The sequence below is a fragment of the Phalacrocorax aristotelis genome, chromosome 6 (genome assembly GCF_949628215.1).
Source record: "Phalacrocorax aristotelis chromosome 6, bGulAri2.1, whole genome shotgun sequence".
Taxonomy (NCBI): domain Eukaryota; kingdom Metazoa; phylum Chordata; class Aves; order Suliformes; family Phalacrocoracidae; genus Phalacrocorax; species Phalacrocorax aristotelis.
The window spans coordinates 16,736,392-16,759,682 of record NC_134281.1 but is presented as its reverse complement, the minus strand read 5'-3'; the positions used below and the strand labels follow the sequence as shown (position 1 = coordinate 16,759,682).

At 36.2% G+C, this 23,291-nt stretch overlaps 1 protein-coding gene across 3 annotated transcripts in view; it reads left to right on the top strand.

Annotated features, from left to right (window-relative positions):
- CACNA1D (calcium voltage-gated channel subunit alpha1 D) overlaps positions 1-23,291 on the top strand; it is a 205,120-nt gene that overhangs the window by 142,554 nt on the left and 39,275 nt on the right. For 2 of the 3 annotated variants that reach the window (XM_075096186.1, XM_075096184.1), the window contains exons 28-33: positions 665-823; positions 2,164-2,274; positions 7,878-7,961; positions 19,331-19,459; positions 20,190-20,255; positions 22,023-22,114. In XM_075096186.1, coding sequence (XP_074952287.1) covers positions 665-823; positions 2,164-2,274; positions 7,878-7,961; positions 19,331-19,459; positions 20,190-20,255; positions 22,023-22,114 — 641 coding nt within the window. Of the gene's footprint in view, positions 1-664; positions 824-2,163; positions 2,275-7,877; positions 7,962-8,291; positions 8,376-18,873; positions 18,913-19,330; positions 19,460-20,189; positions 20,256-22,022; positions 22,115-23,291 lie in introns of all 3 variants that reach the window. The other variant, XM_075096187.1, reaches the window with a different exon arrangement.

Sequence of the window (23,291 nt, the reverse complement as noted above, 5' to 3'; positions counted from 1 at the left end):
CATGAAACCTCAACCAGCATTCACTCCTCATTTTGTGCCGTATCAGTCAGCTTTTATAAGCATTCTTCAAAAGACAAGTGGAAGGCCCAGCTTACATGAAGATTTTGGGCACTAATAGAGTAGGAGATGAATCCATGGTGTTCCTACATATGTGACATAATTTTGCTGGGCAATTTAACTGAACTATTAGGAATAACACTTCCTCTCTATTTATTTTGCTGGCACTAGGGTTGTATGCTATGCAGTTACATTGGTGGTTGAAAGCTTAGTAAAGACAAAGTGTGACTGCCAGATGAATTAATAGTCATGCTATTAATAGTCATGCTATATACTATGCATATACATAGATAGAGTCTGCGGTATACTGCTGTATATTACTACACTGTATACAGGTGAAACACTTCAGAATTTCCATGAGCATTATTTGATTCATTGTATGTGGCTGAGTAGTGTATATGATTAGGTACAGTTGTAAATAACCAAGTGAGGATTGGTGAGCTACTTGATTACTTTATTAAAGCTTAATAATAAAACCCCCTATGTCAAGTAGATAGACTGTCTGCTTTTAAGACTTATATTTAACAATTTGCACTTATTAATTATATTATCTGGTGATTAACTGTTAGGTGTAGTCTGACAATTTTTGATGTATTTGCTTTTACAGCGTCAGTGTGTAGAATATGCCTTGAAGGCACGTCCTCTTCGTAGATATATTCCAAAAAATCCTTACCAGTACAAATTCTGGTATGTGGTGAATTCTACTGGATTTGAATACATTATGTTTGTCCTCATCATGCTGAACACACTTTGCTTGGCAATGCAGGTAGGAAAACCAGAAGCTCTTTTGAAATGTTGGCATAAATTGCAGGGAAGGAATGGATGATATAATGCCTTTAATTTATGGCAATCTGTATTTTTTTATGAAGTGAAATTTAAAAAAACCCCACACCTCTGATCATAGTGCTCTTCTGTGATGTGTTCTAATCTGTTCATGGGTTCTCTGAAGTAAAATTGCTTAAAACAGCTTGTTGTTGAAAAAGGTCTTCCTAACCTAATCAAGATCTTTGAGCTTTGTTTTGTACCTGCAGTGTAATTTAATTTATATTATATGTGGGTGTTCCCAAGATAATCCATGTGCAAAAAAATCTGAAGAGAATATAAAAGTCTAATTTTGTTAGCAAATGTTTCTCTCAGCCCCTTAGATTCTTTTATCTAATATATTCTTTTATGCAGTGCTTTTAAGCATTACCTCACCTCTGTGTAATTTCCCTAACTATTCTGTGTTCATTTTGTATATGTACTGGTTCATATTTAGTTGGTTTGGACTGGATGATCTTTAAAGGTCCCTTCCAACCCAAACCATTTGGTGACAGTTCTATCTTCTGTGTCTGTATCTTCTTCAGAAGTTTCAAAACTTAATATACGGAGCAACTCTAGTTTTGTGTGATAATGCAAACCTCCTGCAAATATGTTTTCATATATTAGCTGTATGTCTTTATATACTTGTGTGTATTTTTGCATGTCTGGGGTTTTTGTGTGTATATGTATTTTTATTATTCTAATTTTTCTACATTATGTATGCATCTCTTTGCCAGCTATTTCTCTTGTCTACTTTTCCACATTGTCTCTTTTTTTTCCCTAGTACTTCAGATTTTGATAAGAAAAATAATGGTTCAAATTCAGTTTATAAAACCATTCTACTTTATTTCAGTAAACTGGCCTGCAGTGTATCCTCTGAAAAATATCACTCCTACACAATATGTTATTCTGTGACTAACATACTGCAGGCCTTCTAAGCAGGTGTGACACAAGGTTATGTGATTTTAAAACCAAGCATATGAAACTTGGGAAATTGCTGATGTCTAATACTCCTTTTTTGAGGGAACAGTTTTCCTCTCTAAGCCATCTCTCTGGAGATTCCCTTCAGATGTAAAGGAATGACAATTGTGTTCCACTTAGTACCTAAACAGAATAGGTTTAAACAAGTCCATTCTTGACCAGAGGTATTCAGCTGATCTTGTATGTATATAGGTGTGCATCATAAATACTACTAGAAAATATTTTCCTGTGCTGCATTTTTGCCAGCTTTGTCTTAGGCTATCTTACTGTCACGTAAAATATTAAAGCCTATACTTTTAAAAGTATTGTATTTTTCATTCACAGCACTATGGACAGTCCAAACTCTTCAATGATGCAATGGACATTATGAATATGGTATTCACAGGCGTGTTCACTGTTGAAATGGTTTTGAAACTGATTGCATTCAAACCCAAGGTAAGTTTTAGATATGATTTAATTAGGTCATCACCACAGGAATTAAGTATAATGTAAGTTTCACACTAGCTATGTATTACTCAAAGCACAAAAAGAACCTATATTTCCCACATTTATCTATCAGTGGAATCATAATAGAAATGTTAATCTGATAATATGTATATATGTAACTCCCAGAAAGGAAATGCAGATATCAGAAAAAATATTACAAGGTGGTGGTTGAGATCTGGAATATTTTGAGGCAATGAAAATGTCCCTTTGTAAATCAGATAAATAATTTTCTGTTACAAGTATTACCACTTCTCCTATTCATGGTGCAACTTTCATAACTTTACGCTAAGTTGATCTCCAGTAAAGACCTGTGTGTTATGTTGTAATTCCTATTCTACAATGCAAAATTATTTATTTACTTTATAAAATATAGCCAAGTACTACAAACATACACATAAATAATTTGCATATTCAATAGCCTTTTCAGATTTTGTTTTCAGTTATACATAGATGCTATTTGGTAGAGGGCCCCACAGGGAGCAGTTGATTGCTTGCCTTAAAGGGACACTGTCAAAATGAATAATCCAGACACATTTTCAAAAGTAGATTTGCAAGGGAAATGGATAAGTATAATTACTAATTGAAAAAAAAGACGAAAATCAGACTGCTACAGTTATGCAGTCTTCTTGTTCAGTTCTCATGCCCATTTTATGACAGTGCAAAAGTTAATAATGACAAACTATACTAAATTTTCTTTTCAGTACAATAAATTCAATATTTATTCTGGCCTGATATCTATGTAAGTAAGTAAAGTGTGGCCACTCGTTATATATGGAATTTGAAAAAAAGCCAGCCATGCCGTTTGAAGTTTACTGATCTCACCATCTAAGGCTGGTATTTCTCATTTTCCGTTGCCCTTCTTTTAAAGTAATCAGAATTTCTGCATCTGTAATTGGCTGTGAACAGTGCCCTTTCGTAGTGTTAAGTAGGGAACTGGATGACTGTAGGCTGTGTGGGCAGTGTTATTCTTGCTTTGAACAAGCTAGCTCTGATACTTAGAGCAACATAGTCATGGCTTCCCAGATCTCAGCATGGAGAAGATGTGTAACTACTTTCCAGCTTTTCAGAACTATTTATTCAGCTTGCATTTACTCATGAGCTTCGTTGTAGAGCCTGAGCTACTTGATTTAAAGCTAGCTTGTATTTGCCTGCAGAAGTAAACAAATCATACACCACTTGAGATGTGAAGTGTGGAGTTGTGGGTGAATGCTTGCCCGCAATCCCATAGTCTTGCTCTGCACTGTCCAGTCCATTGTACATTTCTAATTAAGTAATTTATTTGTATTTTTGTGTTACCTATCTTATTTAAATGCTTAGTATTTCACATTAAAAATAACAGAATATGAGGCCCCAGAGGACATAGCTCAATATGCTGACCACAGTGTCATGAGTTTGCTGATTGTGTTTCCTGATTTGTATTTCCTGTTCTATATCCTTGTTTCACATTGAAGTTTCAGAAGATTTTGCTGCATTTTATCATCTGCTCTTCGAAAGAAGATTGTGAATCCTTGTATGGTTCTCCATGCACTTGTAACTGTAGTCAGAAACCAGCTACTGCAAAATATAGTGGTCTGATCATGAGTGTGTAGATCACAGTGCTCCACTTGTATAATGGACTTCCTACTCGTTATCATATGCAATGTCTTAATACTGGTCTCTAAGACTTCGTACAATCTGAGTTTTAACTCTGTTGCAACGTGCTTTCTATCTGATTGATGCTTTTACTGTGAGAGATCCCTGGGTCTGAACCCTGAGAGTTTGAAGGGCAGACACTGTCAGTGAAAGGTCTTAACTTCCTGAATTCCGTTCCCCCACAGATGCAGAACACCTTAACGATTAATTAGCAGGGCAAGGCTAAAAGGTTATAATATTAACCAGGCTTCTGGCAGAGATTAATTAACAGAAAAGGAAAGGAGTTAAATATCTTTAAGGTTGTTCCTCTTATTCTTTGAAGATGGTAACTTTTTAAATTGTCAGATACTCTTTTACAAAACACCTGTTTGCAACATATATTACATAGTTCATTAATAATTGCAAATCAGGTAGCAGTCTTAAGTAGAATGTGAATGTCTTCTGTAATCTAAATTTTAAACCAGATATATGCTGAAAACAACAACAAATTGCTTTAACTCATATTAAGATTTAAAAAAGGTAGGAACAATCTGAAACCTAACTTAAGGTTTTGCTTTAGGGTCCATGAGGGAAGACTGATTAATTTCCTCTATGTTAACGTCACTGGCAGGTTTCTTAGTCTAGTCTGGCAGAATAGACAGTTTTATTTATTAATTTTGTTCATTTAAAAAATTATTTCAAAGATGCTCGAAGCGTCAAATAAAAAATCCATTACTCTGTAAAAATTACAATAGATAAAAACCTGTTAGTTTTTATCTCAACTGCTTGACAGTGTCCCCTTAATACGTTGACAAAAATCCTGTGAAAACTGTGGTCTTTTGGTTTCGCTGGTCATGCAAACTTAAGGCTACTATAAATTACTGATACTCTTACTATGATGTTCTGTTGTTTAAAACCAAGGAACTGCAGACTGCCTTACAGCTCTGAAATATAGAAAACTTGGATAAGTGATAGATATTAAAGGTGATGCTGAGTGTCTGGCACACTTCTTCACTGGGAGATTGAAACACACAGTGCTTTGCAGAATGAGGCCCTAAACGTTTCAGCAGAGTACTGACATAACTAAAATTTTTATGTGGTAGATCTATAGAAACATATTTTGGTGTTAAATCTCTATGCCTGCACATTCCCCAGCATTTGTGATTTAATCCTTCAGCAGTTCTCAGTGAACAAATTTTTCATCATGTAAGTTAAAAGAGCAGGCATTTTTTCTTCACATTGTTCCTCACATTTGCTAAAATATGTTACTTAGCATGGTTTAGTACAGTACAAAACAAAATACAGCTATGAAATCTAAAGTAATACATTAGCACATACCGTGTGTACAGCTTCATGATAGCTAGCTGTTACTTAAACTTGTAATGATTTTCCATGTCGTTTTACATCAGATTTTTGTGAGAAAAAAAGAAAGATGGCTAGTAAGTGAATTGATCCTGGGTCATTGCAGTGGTGAAAGCAACTTATTTGCATGATGTTTATTTGCTGTGACTTGTCCATTCCTCCCTTTTCCAAAACCATCTTTATTTTCTCTTAGTTTTTTTGTTTATTTGTATGCTTTTGCTTTACATATTACTTTGAACAATATTTGTCTATACTGATGGAAAAGGTTTAATAAAATAAATGTGTAAAGTATTTTAGCTGTGTTGAATCAAAATGTGAATTTGTTATTTCAGTGCCTTACATTGTAGCGTGTCTAGTAAAGTCACTTTTTCTATAGCTGAAATTAACTTGTATTTGGAGGACCTTTTTTGGTTCCTGTTGTAGAGAAAGGTGGATACCACACCTCAGGATTGTGCTGATTATCTGTTTGCTGTTTGCCAATAGTCTCTTATGTATATATAAAAATATTGCAGTTTTAAAATCAAGAAAGATACTTCTTTCAAATAAGAGAAACAAGGAATATGAATGATAAGAATATTATGAGTAGCTCCCCTTCTTTAGCTGGCAGCTGCTAATCTCTTTAGGATTATAAATTTCAGTATTGTTGAGGTGGTTCAGCATGAAGTTCAGTAGAAACTTTGGGAATGGCTGCTTCTTGTGAAGTGGCATGAGTAAGGAAGGAGTGATAGGGAATTGTGCAGGAGCTCGCAAAAATGGATGCGTTTGTTCAGGAGGCCAAATTCACAAACATTCACTTTTGCCCCAAGGCTGGAATTGAAGATTAACCCCAAAGACCCAAAGCATGCGGCACAAAGGGCTGTAGTGATAATCGTACTCTGATCTATTTTCCTCTTACAGCCCCTGCCTTAAATGAGGGAATGATTATAGTAATTTGTGTCTTAAAAGAGCTAAAAGAGAGTAGCATTAGAAACATAACAAGGTTTTCCTGACTCTGCTCAGTGCTTAGTCTCCTAGAATACTCTGTAGAGCTGAATTCTTCTGTAGCAGCTCTCTCTCATAGTCTCCAGGAGCAAATTTTCACATGAGATTAGCTTTTTTTCAAATAGTAATGCACTTGAGTGTAACCTTTAAACTGTGAAGTTACTAGAAATTCTAACAATTTAAAAATGTGGAGAAAAATATTGTCCAATTCTAAAAAAAATTTGTAGCTGATTTTTTCTGTGCTAACAACACATGCAACAATTTAATCTGCTCAGCTAAAAGATTATCTTACAGTAGACAGTGTAATAATAAGTGTAACTAGACATAAGGTTAGACTAGCACACTTGTCGTATTAAGCTTTTTGCTAAATTGATTTTTTAGAGCTTCGATACTGTCTGACGAGTTATATTTTTAAATAAATTACCAGGAAGTTAGAACGTATGTGTACAAAATGTACATTTCAGTCTTTATCATGTAGTGCACATTCCTTAGTCATGGTTGGCTGATAAATATATCCGAATGAGAAAAAGGGCAAGTTCAGTAATTTTTGCAATTCTGAATTTCTGTAATAACTAGGCAAAATCCACATTTTGCACAAAGCCTACATATCTATTGCCTTCAACTGAGTAATATGAATCTTGATTTGTTCCCAGTGGCAAATTGATCCTGGAACCTACCTCAAGGTTTCTTCTGAAACACCTTTTTACTCAAACATGCAGTTTTGATGCCACTAGACAGCTGATTGTATGATAGCACTTTATAATGATTTGCAGCAGTGTGCCAATAACACACGCTTAGGGTATATATTTAAAGCCATAAAATGTTGGAAGGGTAACTAAGCAATTTATGAAAATGAATTTTCAGACATTGGACTGGCTGCATTAAAAGCATTAAGGAAGGCTTTTAATGAACTTAATGTTCAAGTTGTTGTGATTCCTAGCACTGACTTCACTGGTTACAGAATCAGGCCCTGTCTGGAAATGTAGTGACAGTTCCTATATTAAAGCTAGTTTATGAATAGAGGATTAAGTCAGTTCTCTAATATTTATGCACAGTTCCATGTTAATAATTGTGCATGTTTAACCAGTGATGAGCTTTGACCCTTTGAATATTTTTACCAGTCACTTAGATAGGACTACCATAAAGTCATTAATGTTAAAGAGGTTTCAGTTGGCTTGGTCCTGTAGAAATATTATTAAAGGGATTTTGTCATGCTTGTAAGGGTATATATGTTAGAATTTTTCAGCCTTGTTAGAAGTCCAAAACCAGTTTTGGATGATGATGATGGCTTGCTTGCCAACATTGTGCTTATACGATGGTGTATTATGCATGTGTACTGTGCGTGTGTGTGCGCGTGTGTGTGCCTGTCTGTGTGTGTGTCTGTACATGTATATATATAAAGTATATATATACACACACATGCACATATGTGTTGCTTTTCCTTCAGTAGGCAATATTGTTTGTTTTGTTTTGTTTTCTCATTAGACCACAGGTTTTGTTTAACTAATTTCTGTTTATGCAAAACTAAACAGAAGTATGCAAATATTTGACATTTCATGTGTAATCACAAACGTTTGCACCCTGCCTGCTCTGTTCAGGGCTATTTTAGTGATGCCTGGAATACGTTTGACTCCCTCATCGTTATTGGCAGCATAGTAGACGTCGTTCTCAGTGAAGCTGATGTGAGTATATCCCAGCTTACTTTCCCCAGTCCCTACTTCTCTTTCTCTGTCTCCCCACTATTTCCATCATCTGGACAAGTCACAGATTTTGATCTGATGTTTCTAAAGTTTGAGTACAGACCAGTTATAGGTCAATTATGTTGATATGGGAAATAAATAGCCTTTTTTTTCTACCAATTTTTTTTTAGCTATGGAAGGGAAAGATTAGATTGTATAGTGGTACATCAGAGAAGCCTAGAGTGTTTCTGTGTTATAACACTGTCCTTTTCTTCTCTTTTTCTGTTTGTGTTTTTCTCTTGCTCTCTTTCTGCTGAATGCTTGTCCTAACAGCACTATTTCACTGATGCATGGAACACTTTTGATGCCTTAATTGTTGTTGGTAGCGTCGTTGATATTGCTATAACAGAAGTTAATGTAAGTAGCAACTGTTCATGCACTAAAAAGTAATTGCTGTCATCAAGAAATGCAGAAAATGTAAACTTTATCCCCCCAAATCCTTTTTTAGAAAAGTATGTTTTACCCTGGAATCAAGGACCAAAACATTTATATAGATGTTTATACAAGCTGTTATTATAAATGTATGTACCCATAGAGTTGCACATGCACATAGCATAGTGAGGCAATGAGACTTACACTTTTCTATATATGTGCAGAAAATATTTAAATCATTTTATGTATAAAAATGGATTTAAGCCTCTTGCTATTTGACCAGTGATTTTTGTAGGTAGCTTGACCAAGATAATTCAAGATTCTGTATGTTGTTTCAGTAGCTCAGTTTAACAAATAATGATATTTTTTATTGTGGAAGGTTTGGTTTTTACAGTGATGTTGACATTCCTATCTCATGAGGTAGCAGAAGAAGGGTACAGAGAGAAAGTAAGGCTTTCCATGCTGTAGAAAATATGTTTATTTTTTCCTATTCCTTTTGCTTTTCCCATCCTGCAGTAAATGTTTGAAATTTGGATTACTCTTAAAGTACTTGGAAAATTCCATCTTTTCACCAAAATTTTGACTGATGGCCCTTACACATATAGGTGTTTGGATAACAGAGAAATCCCTTTCCAAGGAAAAAAAAAGGGAAATACTGTTTCTTTGCCTGTTTTCTACCTGACTTGCTGGCTTTAACAAGGAGAGCTGTATCACAAAAATGCCAAATGAAAGATAACCAGATACATACCAGTTCTGTAGCCGATATGCAAGTGCTTCCCATACTTACACGTTTCTTTGTTTAACTAGTCAAAATCAAATTTCAGAGGAAAGTGCCTCTTCTCTCTAATGCTTCTTGAGAACTCAAAAAAGGAGGCTGAAGAAGGTCTTGGATCCAACCCAGGCACTGAAAATGCTCAGGGAGCACACAGACTCAGTAGGTGAGGTTAGCATGTTCCACCTGATGAGGGTCTTACCTGTTCATCATTCTGAGAACTAAGTTATCCAGAAATACCCATGATGCAGGAGATCCCCAACATTCACATATTTTCCCTGTATCAATGAACAGATTCATCAGAGAAAGTTGCAGATATAAATAGTTGCTTGGTATTCTTTGAAGATATTTATCTTGCATGTTTTTCTACAGCAGTCACAGTTTATGAGCTGGTTAATAGCATTCCTTTCCTCTTAACTGTTTTAGTAACCTACTTGCTAGACATCTTTTTTTGACCCAGTGGATTTTATTACTTACCCAACTGGTTTCTTTTCAGTGGGGATATTTAATATGCATCATCTTTCAAAATACTTTTAAATTTGAGTAAATACTCTTAAGTGGTGAATATTTAAGTTGCACTATCTCATCATATTTTGGGGAAGCAAATCCATCCTGTGGCTATCATTACAGTTTAATGGCAATAGTTTTTCACAGAAAACACACTTTAAAATTTATTTTCCAAAGTGGTTCATGTCAGGAACCCAATTCTTATGATCACATTCCTCCAGTCAATAGCAGAAACCCTTTGCTCCATTTAGACAGTAGCTTGATTTTGGAACTGTGAATACCATGAGAATAAAATTGCCCAGGAACATGGAAGATCAGTTGTATTTGAAAAAAACTGTGATCTGTTCCAGGCATTCCAGGACGACAGAAAAGAAAAAGCACAATACTCAAGATCTGTCTAGAAGACAGTTTTTGGCTTTCAGTGCATTGTTCAGATCAACAGACCACCCACTAGCAGCTTGGATTTGTCAGGCTGGTCTTGAATGAGGCCGTGGTTTGATGAGGATGTCTTTTGGCATCTCTGTGAGCTTAGCAGCCTTTGCCCACAGCGCTTCTTACCCCCATAACTATGTGAGCCGTGCTTGCATGAGAGTTCGAAGACTTCACAGTTGGCTGGATGAGGTGCTGAGCACAAAGTATTGGCAAAAGGGTGGGCCATGGTAAGGCAGAAATGAGTGGATAAGGCTGCTGCCAAAGGAAATACTTATACTGTGCCCAATACAGGTCTCCCTTCAGAGCATATTAGCGTTGGCACAGACAACATGAGTTAGTGGCAGTAGCTACTGTTAAGAAACAGCGATGTACATAGTTTTTAATCTTCTTTGGTTTCGTCTATTTGGTAAGCATAGTAATACCTATTATAAATGCATTTCAACCATAGAAAACAAATGTGTTCTTTTATTTTTTTTTAAGATGGCAGAATATCCTCAAGCAAACAGAGTCTATTAGCCCTCATTAAAGACTTCACGTTTCTTTACAAAGCTGCAAATTCTACACTGTCATCTCAAAGAATAAATACAATGAAAATAATTTTAAGGCTGATTAAGGCCGATTTTACGATAAACTATGAGAATCTCATAACTAACTGCATTACTGGAAAGAGCAGTGGAGGAGTGGTGTGGTAATGTGGAAGCAGAAGGACCTTAGCCTGACCCTTAGATTTCAGACTGATTTTGCTCAGTTCTCAGCAGGCGATGGATCTTTCTATCTGTAAACTGAAGGAACCTGAGCTGACAAGGAGAGTCAGCCAGCACAGAACTGCACTGTCCTATTGAGACATTTCTCAAAGTATAATTACAGTTAATGGAGCGGATTTTTAAAAGCTGCCTCTAATTTTTGTTGTTGTTGTTTGGGTTTTTTTTTCCAGAAGAGTTTGGATTTAGACTTTCAGCTCAAGTATTTACAATTTACCCACTATTTCCATTCACAGTAGTACTGGTGTAGATGAGCATAATATCTGAGGATCGTAAAATGACCAGTCATTTAGAATAGTTTCCCTAATAACTGCAAAATGTACTTGTTTGTGAAGAGACTGAAAAATAGCTCAAATGTACTTCCATCACCATAGAAGATGCCCCTGTATTTAACCCCATATTCAACACTGTATGGACAGTGTTAATTTGACAGCATGACTTGTAACTGATGACTGCTGAGCTTTCAGCTGTGAAGAGCGCTGTCATTTTAGTAATTCATACAACTGTCTTGAAAATATTCTGGAGATCAAGTAGTGATCTTCAGGAAAATTACACACCACAGTCAAGAACTAGCACTGTAATTTCTTGGTTTTTCATGCTATACTCACTAGAGAAAAAAGGCTCATCTTTGATGTCTTCTAGTACTGCACAGCAGACTATTTGTGTACTAAGTATTGTCTGTTTCTTGTCTTTTCCACCTTTTTGTGTTTTGTTTGTGCAAGTCATTAATGTATTACAGTTTCAAAATATTTCTGGGCTTGATTTCCCATTTTCAACATGAAACAGTAAATGCTGCAGAGTGTCCAGGGAAATTTCTTAGATTTTTATTACTTTCATCATTTTGATTTTTCTGAATTATTCCTACTTCATTAGTTTTGTGTAAATTTCTGTAATCCAAATTCAGTATTCTAGAATCTTTGTCTTAATATTTTTCTGCATTCTGAATTGTGCCATTCCACCTGTACTTTTTATTTAACACCAACAGTGATCCTGGGAAATCTACAGCTCTGCTGAGATGCTAACAAGACTTTGTTTTCAATGTGATTTCAAGCATGATTGAAACGGTACCTGTGAAAATTCCCACTATAGAAACTTCTTAAACTGAGGAAGCTCAGGCTTGTTTGAGGGGTGATCTGGAACAGTGTAAATTGCTAGCACTAATGTAAAATCAGATCTTGTTGCAGTTGAAACTGCATGAGTACAGCCATCTTAATCGATCAATGTAAAAGACAATTTGAAAGAATATGAATTCCTACAATAATGTACTCAGGATGAACTAAACATTCTTATAAGTTTGTGTATATAATTGTCTCATGCTGTGGAAACAACTCAGCATCATTCTGATAGTCTAGCTATGTACATTTAGACTAATTCCAAGGGCCAGCAAGTTCTTCTAGTATATAACATGCTTGTATCTGACCCATTTTTTTCAACAGAGGGGGTTGGACTTTCTAGTTACATATCACCTTGATTTCAGTATTAAATTCTGGAAATTAAATGTCATCTATTTTGGTTTTTCTTTTCTTATTTTTTTGATGTTTATAATAATGTATATGGTGCCCTGAGGCTGATTCTTCTGATCCAGTAGCCTCCCATTCACATATAATCCAGGAAATTACTGTGTTTTGAGTATTTTTGGTGCCCCTAGAAATCCATGTTTAATGTGTTCAGCAACTTACAGGACTGCTTAGTATCGTCAAGGACTGGATCAGTAACCACCTCCAGAAATGAACCACCTCAGAGCAACATATATTTTGGCAATACGCTATTTTCTATGATTTTTTTTTTAATTTACTCTGTCATTTAATATCCCTTCCTGTTACTAGTTCTTCTTTTATGAACCTAATTGGTTTTCATGTTCATTTTATTTTTAGAAATTTGTAGAGGCAAGTATATATAAGTAAATATATATGGTATAGCAATAAAAAAATTAAAAACACTACTAAAACCTATATAATTACTTTTCGTTTTTGTAACCTTTTGTTTTCAAAAAGTTTCACATGACACACAAGATCTTGTTTGGTCATAAAAATGGTTCCTTTTCAATTAAGAAAGCAGATTAGTGATTGTGAGACACATATTGTGGTCAGTCCATTCTGGGAGATGAACATATGTAACTTAAGACAATAAGAGATAAATAGATCAGAAATAAATTCTGAACAAATAAGTTCTTAAATGGAAATAACCAACAAGTCTCAATCTGGCCTGACTGTATAGAAATTATTTTATTTTTCAGCTCAGAAACCATTTGGATGACCAGCACTGGATGACTTAGAGGCATGATCACATTGTTACAGTAGTAGTTACAAACATTTTATTTTTAATTCACTTTTTAAATTTAAGTTTCTTATACCATTCATGTGCTGCCAAAATGTCGAGAAAATGGGGAGTTCATCCTCTTCTTTTACGCAAATGCTTAATCACTATGGGACTAATTTTATGCTTGAAGTTAAGTAAAATTCAAGTTCTTTGCTGAAATAGGGCTTAAAGGAACAGCATTATCTTCTTCCTGAGCCCCTCAGGAAAACTATTTGTCTTGAATCACCACTGTAAACATGTGAAGCTTATTCAATACTTACATTACCGTAACTACTAACAGTGGCTAGTAGCAATGTCATACATCAGGAAAGACTCTTTCAAAACCAGAACTGGATATGCTGCCGTTTGGCAAGAAGGAGCACCACTATTACCATTTCAGCACTATGCCGTGCATAATGTTGACTTGTGAACAGTGGGATACTGTTTTCGTTTGCTAGACTACTAGTGGAGCATGTGCTGGGAGGGCTGGTGCCTGTCATTAAAGAGCTGTCCACTCACCTAGTAACTGGTGGGGATCTTGCTTGTGCGGAGGACGGGATTTAAAAAACTCATATCTACCTCCTGTAAGAGATTCTTGATTCCAATTTTGAACAAAAGCACTGCAATTCAGTTTGAATCCCACTTTATGCATCAGTATCATATGTTAGAACTTATGCTTTGTTGCTAGTAATTAATATTTTTTAATACTGTTAATACATTTTGTAGACTTTTGCAAATATATCTCTTTAGGCTTAAGGATAAGTCAGAAAAATACATTCTTATTGCAATATGAAATATGTACTACATTACAATATTTAATTTGGAAATAAAAGTACATTTCTGAGCTGCTTCCATGAAAGTTTTAATACTAATAATTTAGTTACTGTACTGCACAACAATATTTATTAGTTTTCATAATACCCTATGCCCTCAACATGTTAGTTATGAACATAGAGTTTTAAATACATCTTTTACAAGGGAAAGGATACTTTTTGTATCTACTCTGGTGTTCTTCACATTAATTCAAAATTTTTACTAAATTATGTATATGGGCATTTGGTTCAAGTTGAATATGGAATAGAGAGAGCACTGTCTAACCCCAGTCAGCAACTAAGCACCACACAACCGCTTGCTCACCCCAGTGGGATGGGGGAGAGAATTGGAAGAGTAAAAGTGAGAAAGCTCATGGGTTGAGATAAAGACAGTTTAACAGGTAAAGCAAAAGCCGCGCATGCAAGCAAAGCAAAACAAGGAATTCATTCACTCCTTCCCATCTGCAGGCAGGTGTTCAGCCATCCCCAGGAAAGCAGGGCTCCATCACGTGTAACAGTTACTTGGGAAGACAAACACCATCACTCCAAACATCACCCCTTTCCAACTTCTTCCCCCAGCTTTATATGCTGAGCATGACGTCATGTGGCATGGACTATCACTTGGGTCAATTGGGGTCAGCTGTCCTGGCCACGTCCCCTCCAAGCTTCTTGTGCACCCCAGCCCACTCGCTGGCAGGGCGAGGTGAGAAGCAGGAAAGGCCTTGACTCGGTGTAAGCTCTGCTCAGCAGTAACGAAACATCCCTCTGTTATCAAAACTGTTTCCAGCACAAGTCCAAAACCTAGCCCCATACTAGCTACTGTGAAGAAAATTACCCCAGCCAAAACCAGCACACACTGACTATGAAGATCAGTTGCTAGCACATTTGAATTCCAATAATTATTCTCTGAACAAATCGTATATGTGTATACATACATGCATACAGACACACATAGACTACACATTTCTGAAGATATTTTGGCAACCTGAATGCTTTCCTTTATAGGTTATTGTTGTCATATGTATTTGTCATTTGGATGTTTCCTTCTGTATTTGTAATCATGATTGCGTCATCATTATGGGTTCATTTGTTTTGGCATACTCTATGCCCTTTGGCACATTCTGTACAAAAGAAGAATTTGACCAGCACTGTATACTAATATCCACTGGTTTTTACCATGCTTATTTTTTCTTAAATGCAGAGCTTTCAATGCATGATGCAATCTGGTTCACACTGTTCACAGTTTTGACGTTGAAGCTTTTTTGAGTTAGGATGTTTGTTTGGAACTTTTGTTGCAATACGAAGAGTGTAATGAGGAGTTACTGTTTAGGAAATGTGCTAAATTTTTCATGAGCAGCAATAAATACTTGACCGAAATTGGTAGCAGGTTGCAAACATTTTAATCAGTGAGGCAGAAATTCAGGTTGATCATTGGTTAATCTTTTATGAAGGTTGGGATTGTTTGGGGAAGAAAGCTGCTGTGTTGAATTTTGATTAAGAAAAAGAAATCATGTGTTACTGCCTATTTGAAGTATTTAAGAATTGGCTTAAAATTACATAGTTATGAAGTGCATTGCTGAACTAGGCTCTCAGTGTAGCTGGGACATGGCTGACAGAAAAGGTAGAATAATTAAGCCAGTCTCTGTCCTCGTTTACCTCATTGCAGTGCATCTCTTAGCCAAGCAGTGAAAGCAGAAGCTGTTCATTTATTCTAGCTGTGCCCATTACCAGACTTGTAGCAGTGATCTTAGAAAGCACAGCTGTCGTCTTAGGAATCACGTAGTCCCACAGGGGACAAAACATGATAATGACCAGCCAGTCCCCAGGCATTTGGGGCACGAGTAGTATTAGAATGATTGGTGGAAGGTAGAGGGGAAAGAGCAGGCTGTTGGTAGATTGCCTAACCACAGGAAATATTATTTGCTGAAAATATTCTTGTCAGCAACTGTCACCCAAAGAGACACACTCTGCTCAACCTGCCTCCTCCTCAGTCTCAAGTCTATTCTAATACTTTCCCTAAATATACATAATGTGCCACCTACTTACATGTGTACCTGTGAAGTAATATTACTGAAGTTGCAAAAAAGATTATGTGTTTGGGTAGTGTATACTTTTTCCTTATCTGTAGGAAGCAGACGTTCTTTGCTATTGTCAGTCTGTCTGTTATTGTTACTGAAGATTGTGTTACTTTAATCTTAGTTTCCTGGGTCTTAGTATTACTTCATGCTGGATGGACACACATAAATGTTAACTAACTTTGTCTCTTAGACAAGCATTTCTTTCATAAATAAGTTTGAATAATGTTTTCTTTGTGGTATATCACTATATTAGCTTCATTATAATTATTAATTGTAATATAAACCAAGCTGCTGTAGTATCAGAGGAAAACACCAGAGAGGGTAAAGAATTAGGTACAGTCACTTTAAAATATCAGTACCCAAAACACTTGGCCAGTGATGGGCAGAAGTTGAATGTTTTTAGCTTCAGTAGGAAAAAAATCCTATAGTATCAGGAGTTTGTTTTCATTGTTTGTTTCTAGCATCAATCTCCACCCTGGTATTTTTGTACAGTTTACTTTTTGTGAACAGGATGTTCTCCTTTTCCTTTTTCATTCCTGGCCTGCTTTTTCCAGTGTCCATAATTTATAATCAATCGTGTATGACATTCTAACACTTCCCAGCGGCAGCAGATCAGCTGTCACAAACAGGCAGTTAGGACTGCTTAGTACAAAGAAGCCAAGACATTTATGAGAGGAGTGCGCATTACACAGTCCTGTGCATACACAAATACATTCACTGCCCTTCAGACAAAACAAAAAGGTTGAGGGATTTTGCACTCATCATTAAGTAATCAGGTCACTGATTAAGACAGTATCAAGCTCAGCGTGAGTCAGTTACTAGAGATTAATCCAAAATTTCAGGCGCCTGCAATTTCTTTAAGTTTCAGATAAAAACGAATTTTTTTTCTGTACCAAAACCTCAATAGCAATGTGGGTCTGTGTACATTAGTACAGGTTTGTGATTGATGTAGGTAGACAGCTTTGCAAGATTGTTTCCATGTTTTGTGATATTTTGGCATTTATGATATTTGTGATTATTAATTTCTCCTTAATCTATATTTTTGTGGTCTAATTTCAAATTGTTGAAATATGCAGGGAATTTCTAATGCAGCAACTGTCTTTCATTGGAAGGATATTTTTTTGTGTAAGTGCTATACAAGTGTATATTTTATGTAAGTGCTTTCAAAGCTTAGACATTACAGCAGATTTTACAAATACTCTGTTTACTGAAGTCTAATGAGAACATCTGGGTTTTGGTTAATATTCATGCATCAGTTTAGTAATAATCCCTTAAGCAGTTTTAAAAGTCTTTGTTTCAGAAGATACTGATATCCTGGCAGGGCAGTAATGTATACCTATGTAGCTTGCATATAGTTGTATAGGTATTTTTACCTCATTTTCCCCTTGTGATACTTTATAAGTTTTGCAAAAAGGTAATAGACAAAACAATTAGTATTTTAATAAATATCACTAATGATATAACTTTAACAAAGTACTACCTGGTCTTGGTTTTTTACCATACTGTGTTTGTATAATATACTGCCAGTATTTTCAGCAGAATCAGCTTCTCCTTTTCCCTTCCTTCTCCCCAAGTTTTACCTTAGGTAACAGCAATACTTGAGATTTCACTCAGAAGCATGGCATTGAGAGTGTGTCTGATGCATCCACAATGTGTTGGAAGCAGCACTGAGGAGGCATCATGGTTATTGCTGCTATATGTGATGATAATTGTTGAAAGGTGCCCCTTTAAAAGGAGGATATTTTAAGCAAGACAGTAAGATCCATCCCTTGGATCTAACTTCCAGAATCCCATTTGTTCTAGTGTTACAAAACTTTTAAAGATGCATCCATTCAATTTTGGGAGAAGCTGCTGTGAATCTGTCAGTGCATAGGCAAGCATGGACAGTTGGTCCTTTAAGCTTTGCTAGCTCCTTTGCTATGTGTCTGACCATTTAGGATATTGAGACAGTTTCTCCAAAGATGGATGGAGACATTATAGAGAGAGAAGTGAGTTTCTTTTTCACAGGACATAGAGTTTGGCTCTGTGAACAAGAAGTTGGTGTGTGCCTCTCTCCTCCTTGTAGCTCCTGAGGGTTGCACAGATCACTTCCAAAAGGGTCAATCAAATCCTGAAGCCCTTTCTCCAGGCCTGATCCTGTTACATGAGCCCAGGTATATGAGTACTTTGTAGATGGTGAGAGAGTATTGCCTTCTTATTTGCACCTCTATGGGAGGGTTAGCCTTTGTGTCATTATGCTACAAATGTTTGTCTATCACTTTGCCAGAATAAAAATCTGCCCTTGTTAAGCACTGCAAAACCCAGTGTTCATCACTAAGTTAACTCAAGTGAATTACTTTGATTTAAGGGAGCTCCTGATGTGATATAAACCACAATTATTGAATATGGTTAGATTCCAGTGATGGAGTGATTAATCTCCTAAAAGAGTGCAGCAGAAAAGGGACCTTGAAAGGCTGGTTTCACCCCAAAGCTTTGTTCTTGAGTTTTACTTAGGCTTACTGCTACAATTTTATACAACCTGTGGAAGTCAATGGCTAATTTTGTTTGGCTTACATAGGATCAGATATTTTATTTTGTATTTACTTTCCATTGAGTCTTTTAAACATGTTTTATACTAGCAGATTTTAGTATGAGTCAGCCAACATGAAATGCTAAAGGGAAGGTTTTAATAAGGATATTAATGTCTTATTCAGGAAGTGTATTGAGTTCAAAGATGTTCATTTACATTTAGAAATAAAGAATATCCTTCCTTCTGTTTATGGTTAAACTTATTTTTTTATCTTTTATTTGATTTTAATATTTGATGTTCTTAATTTCTTAAAGCCAAAGCCAACTGAAACAGTCACAACTGATGAGTCTGGGGTAAGATGAGTAAACTGACCCCAGTGGTTTTACCTCTACTTGAGTTTATTCTTTTTACCATGTCTATTTTCCACCAATTTTTTTCTGTATTTTTCATAACTGTCTTACTACAAAGGTGTTATGAAGTGGTTTGCATTCATTGTCAATGTACTACTGAAGTCTACTACAAACAAACCCTATATGACCCTTATTAACAAACCACAAAACTTGGAAATGCATGTGATGTGTGAAGCATTTCTACAGGTCCTGTGTTTTTAGCATGTAATTTTTCCTTTCATATCATGCTTATCAAGGTGAAAAGGCCCTCAAGATACATTTTCAAATCTTACCTCCTCCACCTTTACATTTGATGTTGTTTTCTGGAAGTGTTGCATGCTTGAGTTTGTATTTCGTTTGACTTCTCCGTGATGCTCTTCAGAACTCTGAAGACAGCGCTAGAATCTCCATCACTTTTTTCCGTCTCTTCCGGGTGATGAGGTTGGTGAAACTGCTTAGCAGAGGAGAAGGAATCAGAACTTTACTGTGGACATTTATTAAGTCATTTCAGGTTAGCAAAAATTATTTAAATTTGCTTTATAATTACAATAATTTATACATATATATGAAGTAATCCCCTGTGGAGTGCAAAACCCATTTCTTTTTAAATTCATGCTATCGATAATGGCGTATGTATTTGCATACTAATGCCAAAATAAACTTCACCAGTTACTTCATTGAGTCCGTGGGTCATTCTTTGTCATTTAATATTCGCTGTTACCAGGATATTTCTACAGTTTTTCATTAAAAAATATTTGGTATATCTAAAAGGGATAGGATAGGTTTGATACACACAGGTCTCATACATCCACACATTTTCTTAGATGACTACAAAAGGGGAATTTAATCTATTTTTTATGTAAAACTGATTTCATAAGTGTAACAAATAGATATCTGAATCCTTGCTCCTGAAAACTCTGATGAATGTGAAGTTAATGGAACTCTGTAACTTATAGAAGGAAGTATCTTTGTGTTGTCAGAATCAATAATGAAAATAAATTAAAATCTGCTAAAGATGATTCTTTGCCATGGTTTGCTGGCAGAAATAATTTAAAATATAATGAAGCTTGTGTCGTTGTATGCAGCAGAATATTAAGAGTGACAGGTAGTAACATTTTAAGCACTTGCATAGGAAGAAAACCCTTGGAAAAGGCTGTGTTGTGCAAAAATTATTTTTGTAAATGGAAATTGAAATTATGGTGTGAAATTATTAAAAGACAATGCACCTGTCCTGTTTCTAGGCTCTGCCTTATGTTGCCCTTCTGATAGCCATGCTGTTCTTCATCTATGCTGTCATTGGAATGCAGGTAATTACAGAATTTTTTTAGCATTAACAAAAGTAAAGTGTTGGCTACTCTGAGACTTGTTTACTGTGTTTATTGAAATATTCCTTTGATAGCGGTGCTATATATAAGGCAGAGCTTTCAGAGTAATGTAAAAATATTTTTTTTGGCTGTGATTTTGGTAGTTAGAAAATTCAAAAAGGTCTAAGAGAAGAGCTTGGTGTGAGCTTATAGTATCTCTGTTTGATGAAAGGAGCCACTCCTCTTCCATGTACATTGCATGTATGTATGAGAGAATGTATGGATGCTCTCTTGCTATAGACTTGTTTGGGAATCGGGCATTAAAACTCCAGTTTTGTTTGTTTTGTTTTTTGTTTTGTTTGGGGTGGTTTTTTTTGGTTGTTGTTGTTGTTTTTTTGTTTGTCTGTTTTTAACATTTTTCCCATATGAAAAGAATAGAATTAGGGAAATAATCCAGTTAAAGATTTAGGCACAGCTGAGCCTGTGGTTAATCGAGAGTAGGATATATGTACAAGATGTACAAGCACAGAAAGGATTTTGATAACTTAAAATGTAAAAATGTGCTGTTGGATGAAGAAGCAGCAGTGCTGTGAGAGCAGAACAGGTTCTCCAGTCTTAGTAACTGGAGATAGCTAGGTAGGAGAAACCTGTAGGGAAACTGTTCCTAAATGTCATACTACTGGGCCATTTCTAGTGTGAGGATGGGATAGCGGTTTGAGAGGGGATTGCACAGCCTGCAGGAAAGCAGCAGATAAAGGGACTGAGCGTGGAGCTGTGACTGGGAGCGCAGTCTGAGTTGCATGGTAGTCTCTGTGCCACACATGAGATCTAGTGCTTGCCTAAGGAGGTGCCTGAGGAGCGTGGCTGGGTGATCATCAACACTTCAGTAGAATCTCCTTTTAGGTATCCTGATTTTGGGCTGCAGTTCTCTTCCCCCCTGCCCCTTTCCTCCCCCCCTCCCCTAACCTGTCATAAGGTCTTGGGATAGCTCTGTATTCCACAAAACTTCACAGATGTTTTCTTTTGTTTTCAAAGTTGTAAGGTTCTTCAGATCAGCACAAAGGGAGGTCCTAATTAAATGCGGTAGATAGAAGAAATATGCTGAGGGGAGTGGTTTTGCTTCTGGATTCTCTCTCTTCATCATTTATCCAAAAGCAACTTAATGTCCTTACAGTCCAGCAGCATGGATACAGAGCGTAATGGTGTTAATCTCTCTAAATTAAGCAACAGCCTTTACTGTCTTGTAAAAGGATATAAGTGCCTTACATTGGGGAAGAAGAATGGTCTTGTGGCCAAGGAATTGAAATTTAATTTTGAGGAACAGACCTCATTTCTATCTCTGGCTGAGACAGGATGCTCAGACTTTCTGTGCTTTGGTTTACATCTTTGCATCTCTCTTTCTCTATTTAGATTCAAGGTTTCCAGGACAGCAATTATTTTCTACAAGTATGAACAATATTTAGGACAATAGGGCCTTAATATCAATAAAGGAGTCTAGGTGCTAGTTGGAAACAAATAATATTTTCTCACCTGAAATACAGGAATATGTGTTAGTATTATGATGGTTTATTGATGGTAAATTAAATGATTAAGAATTATCTTGTACATGTGATAAATTTACTGCATTTACATCATTGTCAGGAAAAACTAAAAAGAGTAGAGAAAGTTTATTTGTGAAAGTGTTTCTCATACATATTGAAGCAAGTTTAGACTGCAAGGCGTACAGCTTCTGGTCACTAGAATGAAAGCCACAATCCTATTTTATTGTAGGTATTTGGGAAAGTGGCCATGAGGGACAACAATCAAATAAATAGAAACAACAATTTTCAGACTTTCCCCCAAGCTGTGCTTCTTCTCTTCAGGTGAGTAAACCGTAATTCAGACTTAATCCCATTCTATTTCATTGATCTGTCAAAAATGTCTGTAGCTCTTGTACCATGGGTTTGTTCAAAATGTGTTTGCAAGTGAGAAGCAATTTAGTGTGATAAGCCATACTCTCTATGGCACAGCAGGCTTCTAATCAAGTGATATGCACCCAGACTCATTACAGCTATTGTGAAACATCTCGTTTATGGAGTAATTGTCTTCAGGTAGAGCCCAAACATAGTCAGCCCTGTGTAGGTGTTGGGAAAGGTGAAAAAGACTGTGCCCTTAACGGTATTCTTCAGAAGCACAGCTAGCTGACAGTTTGAAAAAAGTGAAAGGCTGTGAACATAAACAAACTCCTTTTTACATTTGCTGAATTGATGACAAGAAATAGAGGGTGTAATTTGCAGGAGAGGGAAATATCAGATAAGTAGTAGGCAAAACTTTCTGATGGTAAAGGCAGCTAAATCTTGATGTAGGGGGATTATGGAATTTCCATCACTAGAGAGCTTAGGAAGAGGGTAAACATTTGCTAGGAGTGCTTCAAAATGTCCTGGAGCAAGGAGAGGGAATGACATGGAACAGGGATGCCTCTAATGGTGACAACCTTGAGACCTCTCTTGCCTGTGACACTGTAACTCTACTTGGCTCCTATGCATTGTTACTAAGGTAGTTGGCAAAACTTGCAGGTCATTCCTTACCTGAGGCCAGGGTCATCGCCCAATTAAATCTAGTCCCTTAATGCACATAAAGACTTTCACCTTTGAAACTAGGTAATGAACGCAGCCGAAAATCTCATAAATATGTAGTTGTCTTGTAAATATTTGAAATCATGGATCTGTACACAGGCATTGCCCAACTACGCAAAAAAATACAATAGCAGAAGTGAGAGTCAAGCAGTTCTTCAGCCATGCTGAGGAAAAGCCAATTAATCTTTTACAAATAGATACTTCCAACTTTTTATGACAGGTTTTCATGCACAGCACTACCTTCGTACACAGGAGCTCCACTGCAATAAGTGTTTAACTTGTAAATCACAGTTTGGGGTTGAAATTTTACACGTGCAGACCATTATGGTGCGTTAGTCTACCTTATAAAACATTCCTACAATGTCAGATTTGTGCTTGTCATTTCTGAAACATGCTGTGTATTTTTTTAATTTGTTCCTGCTTT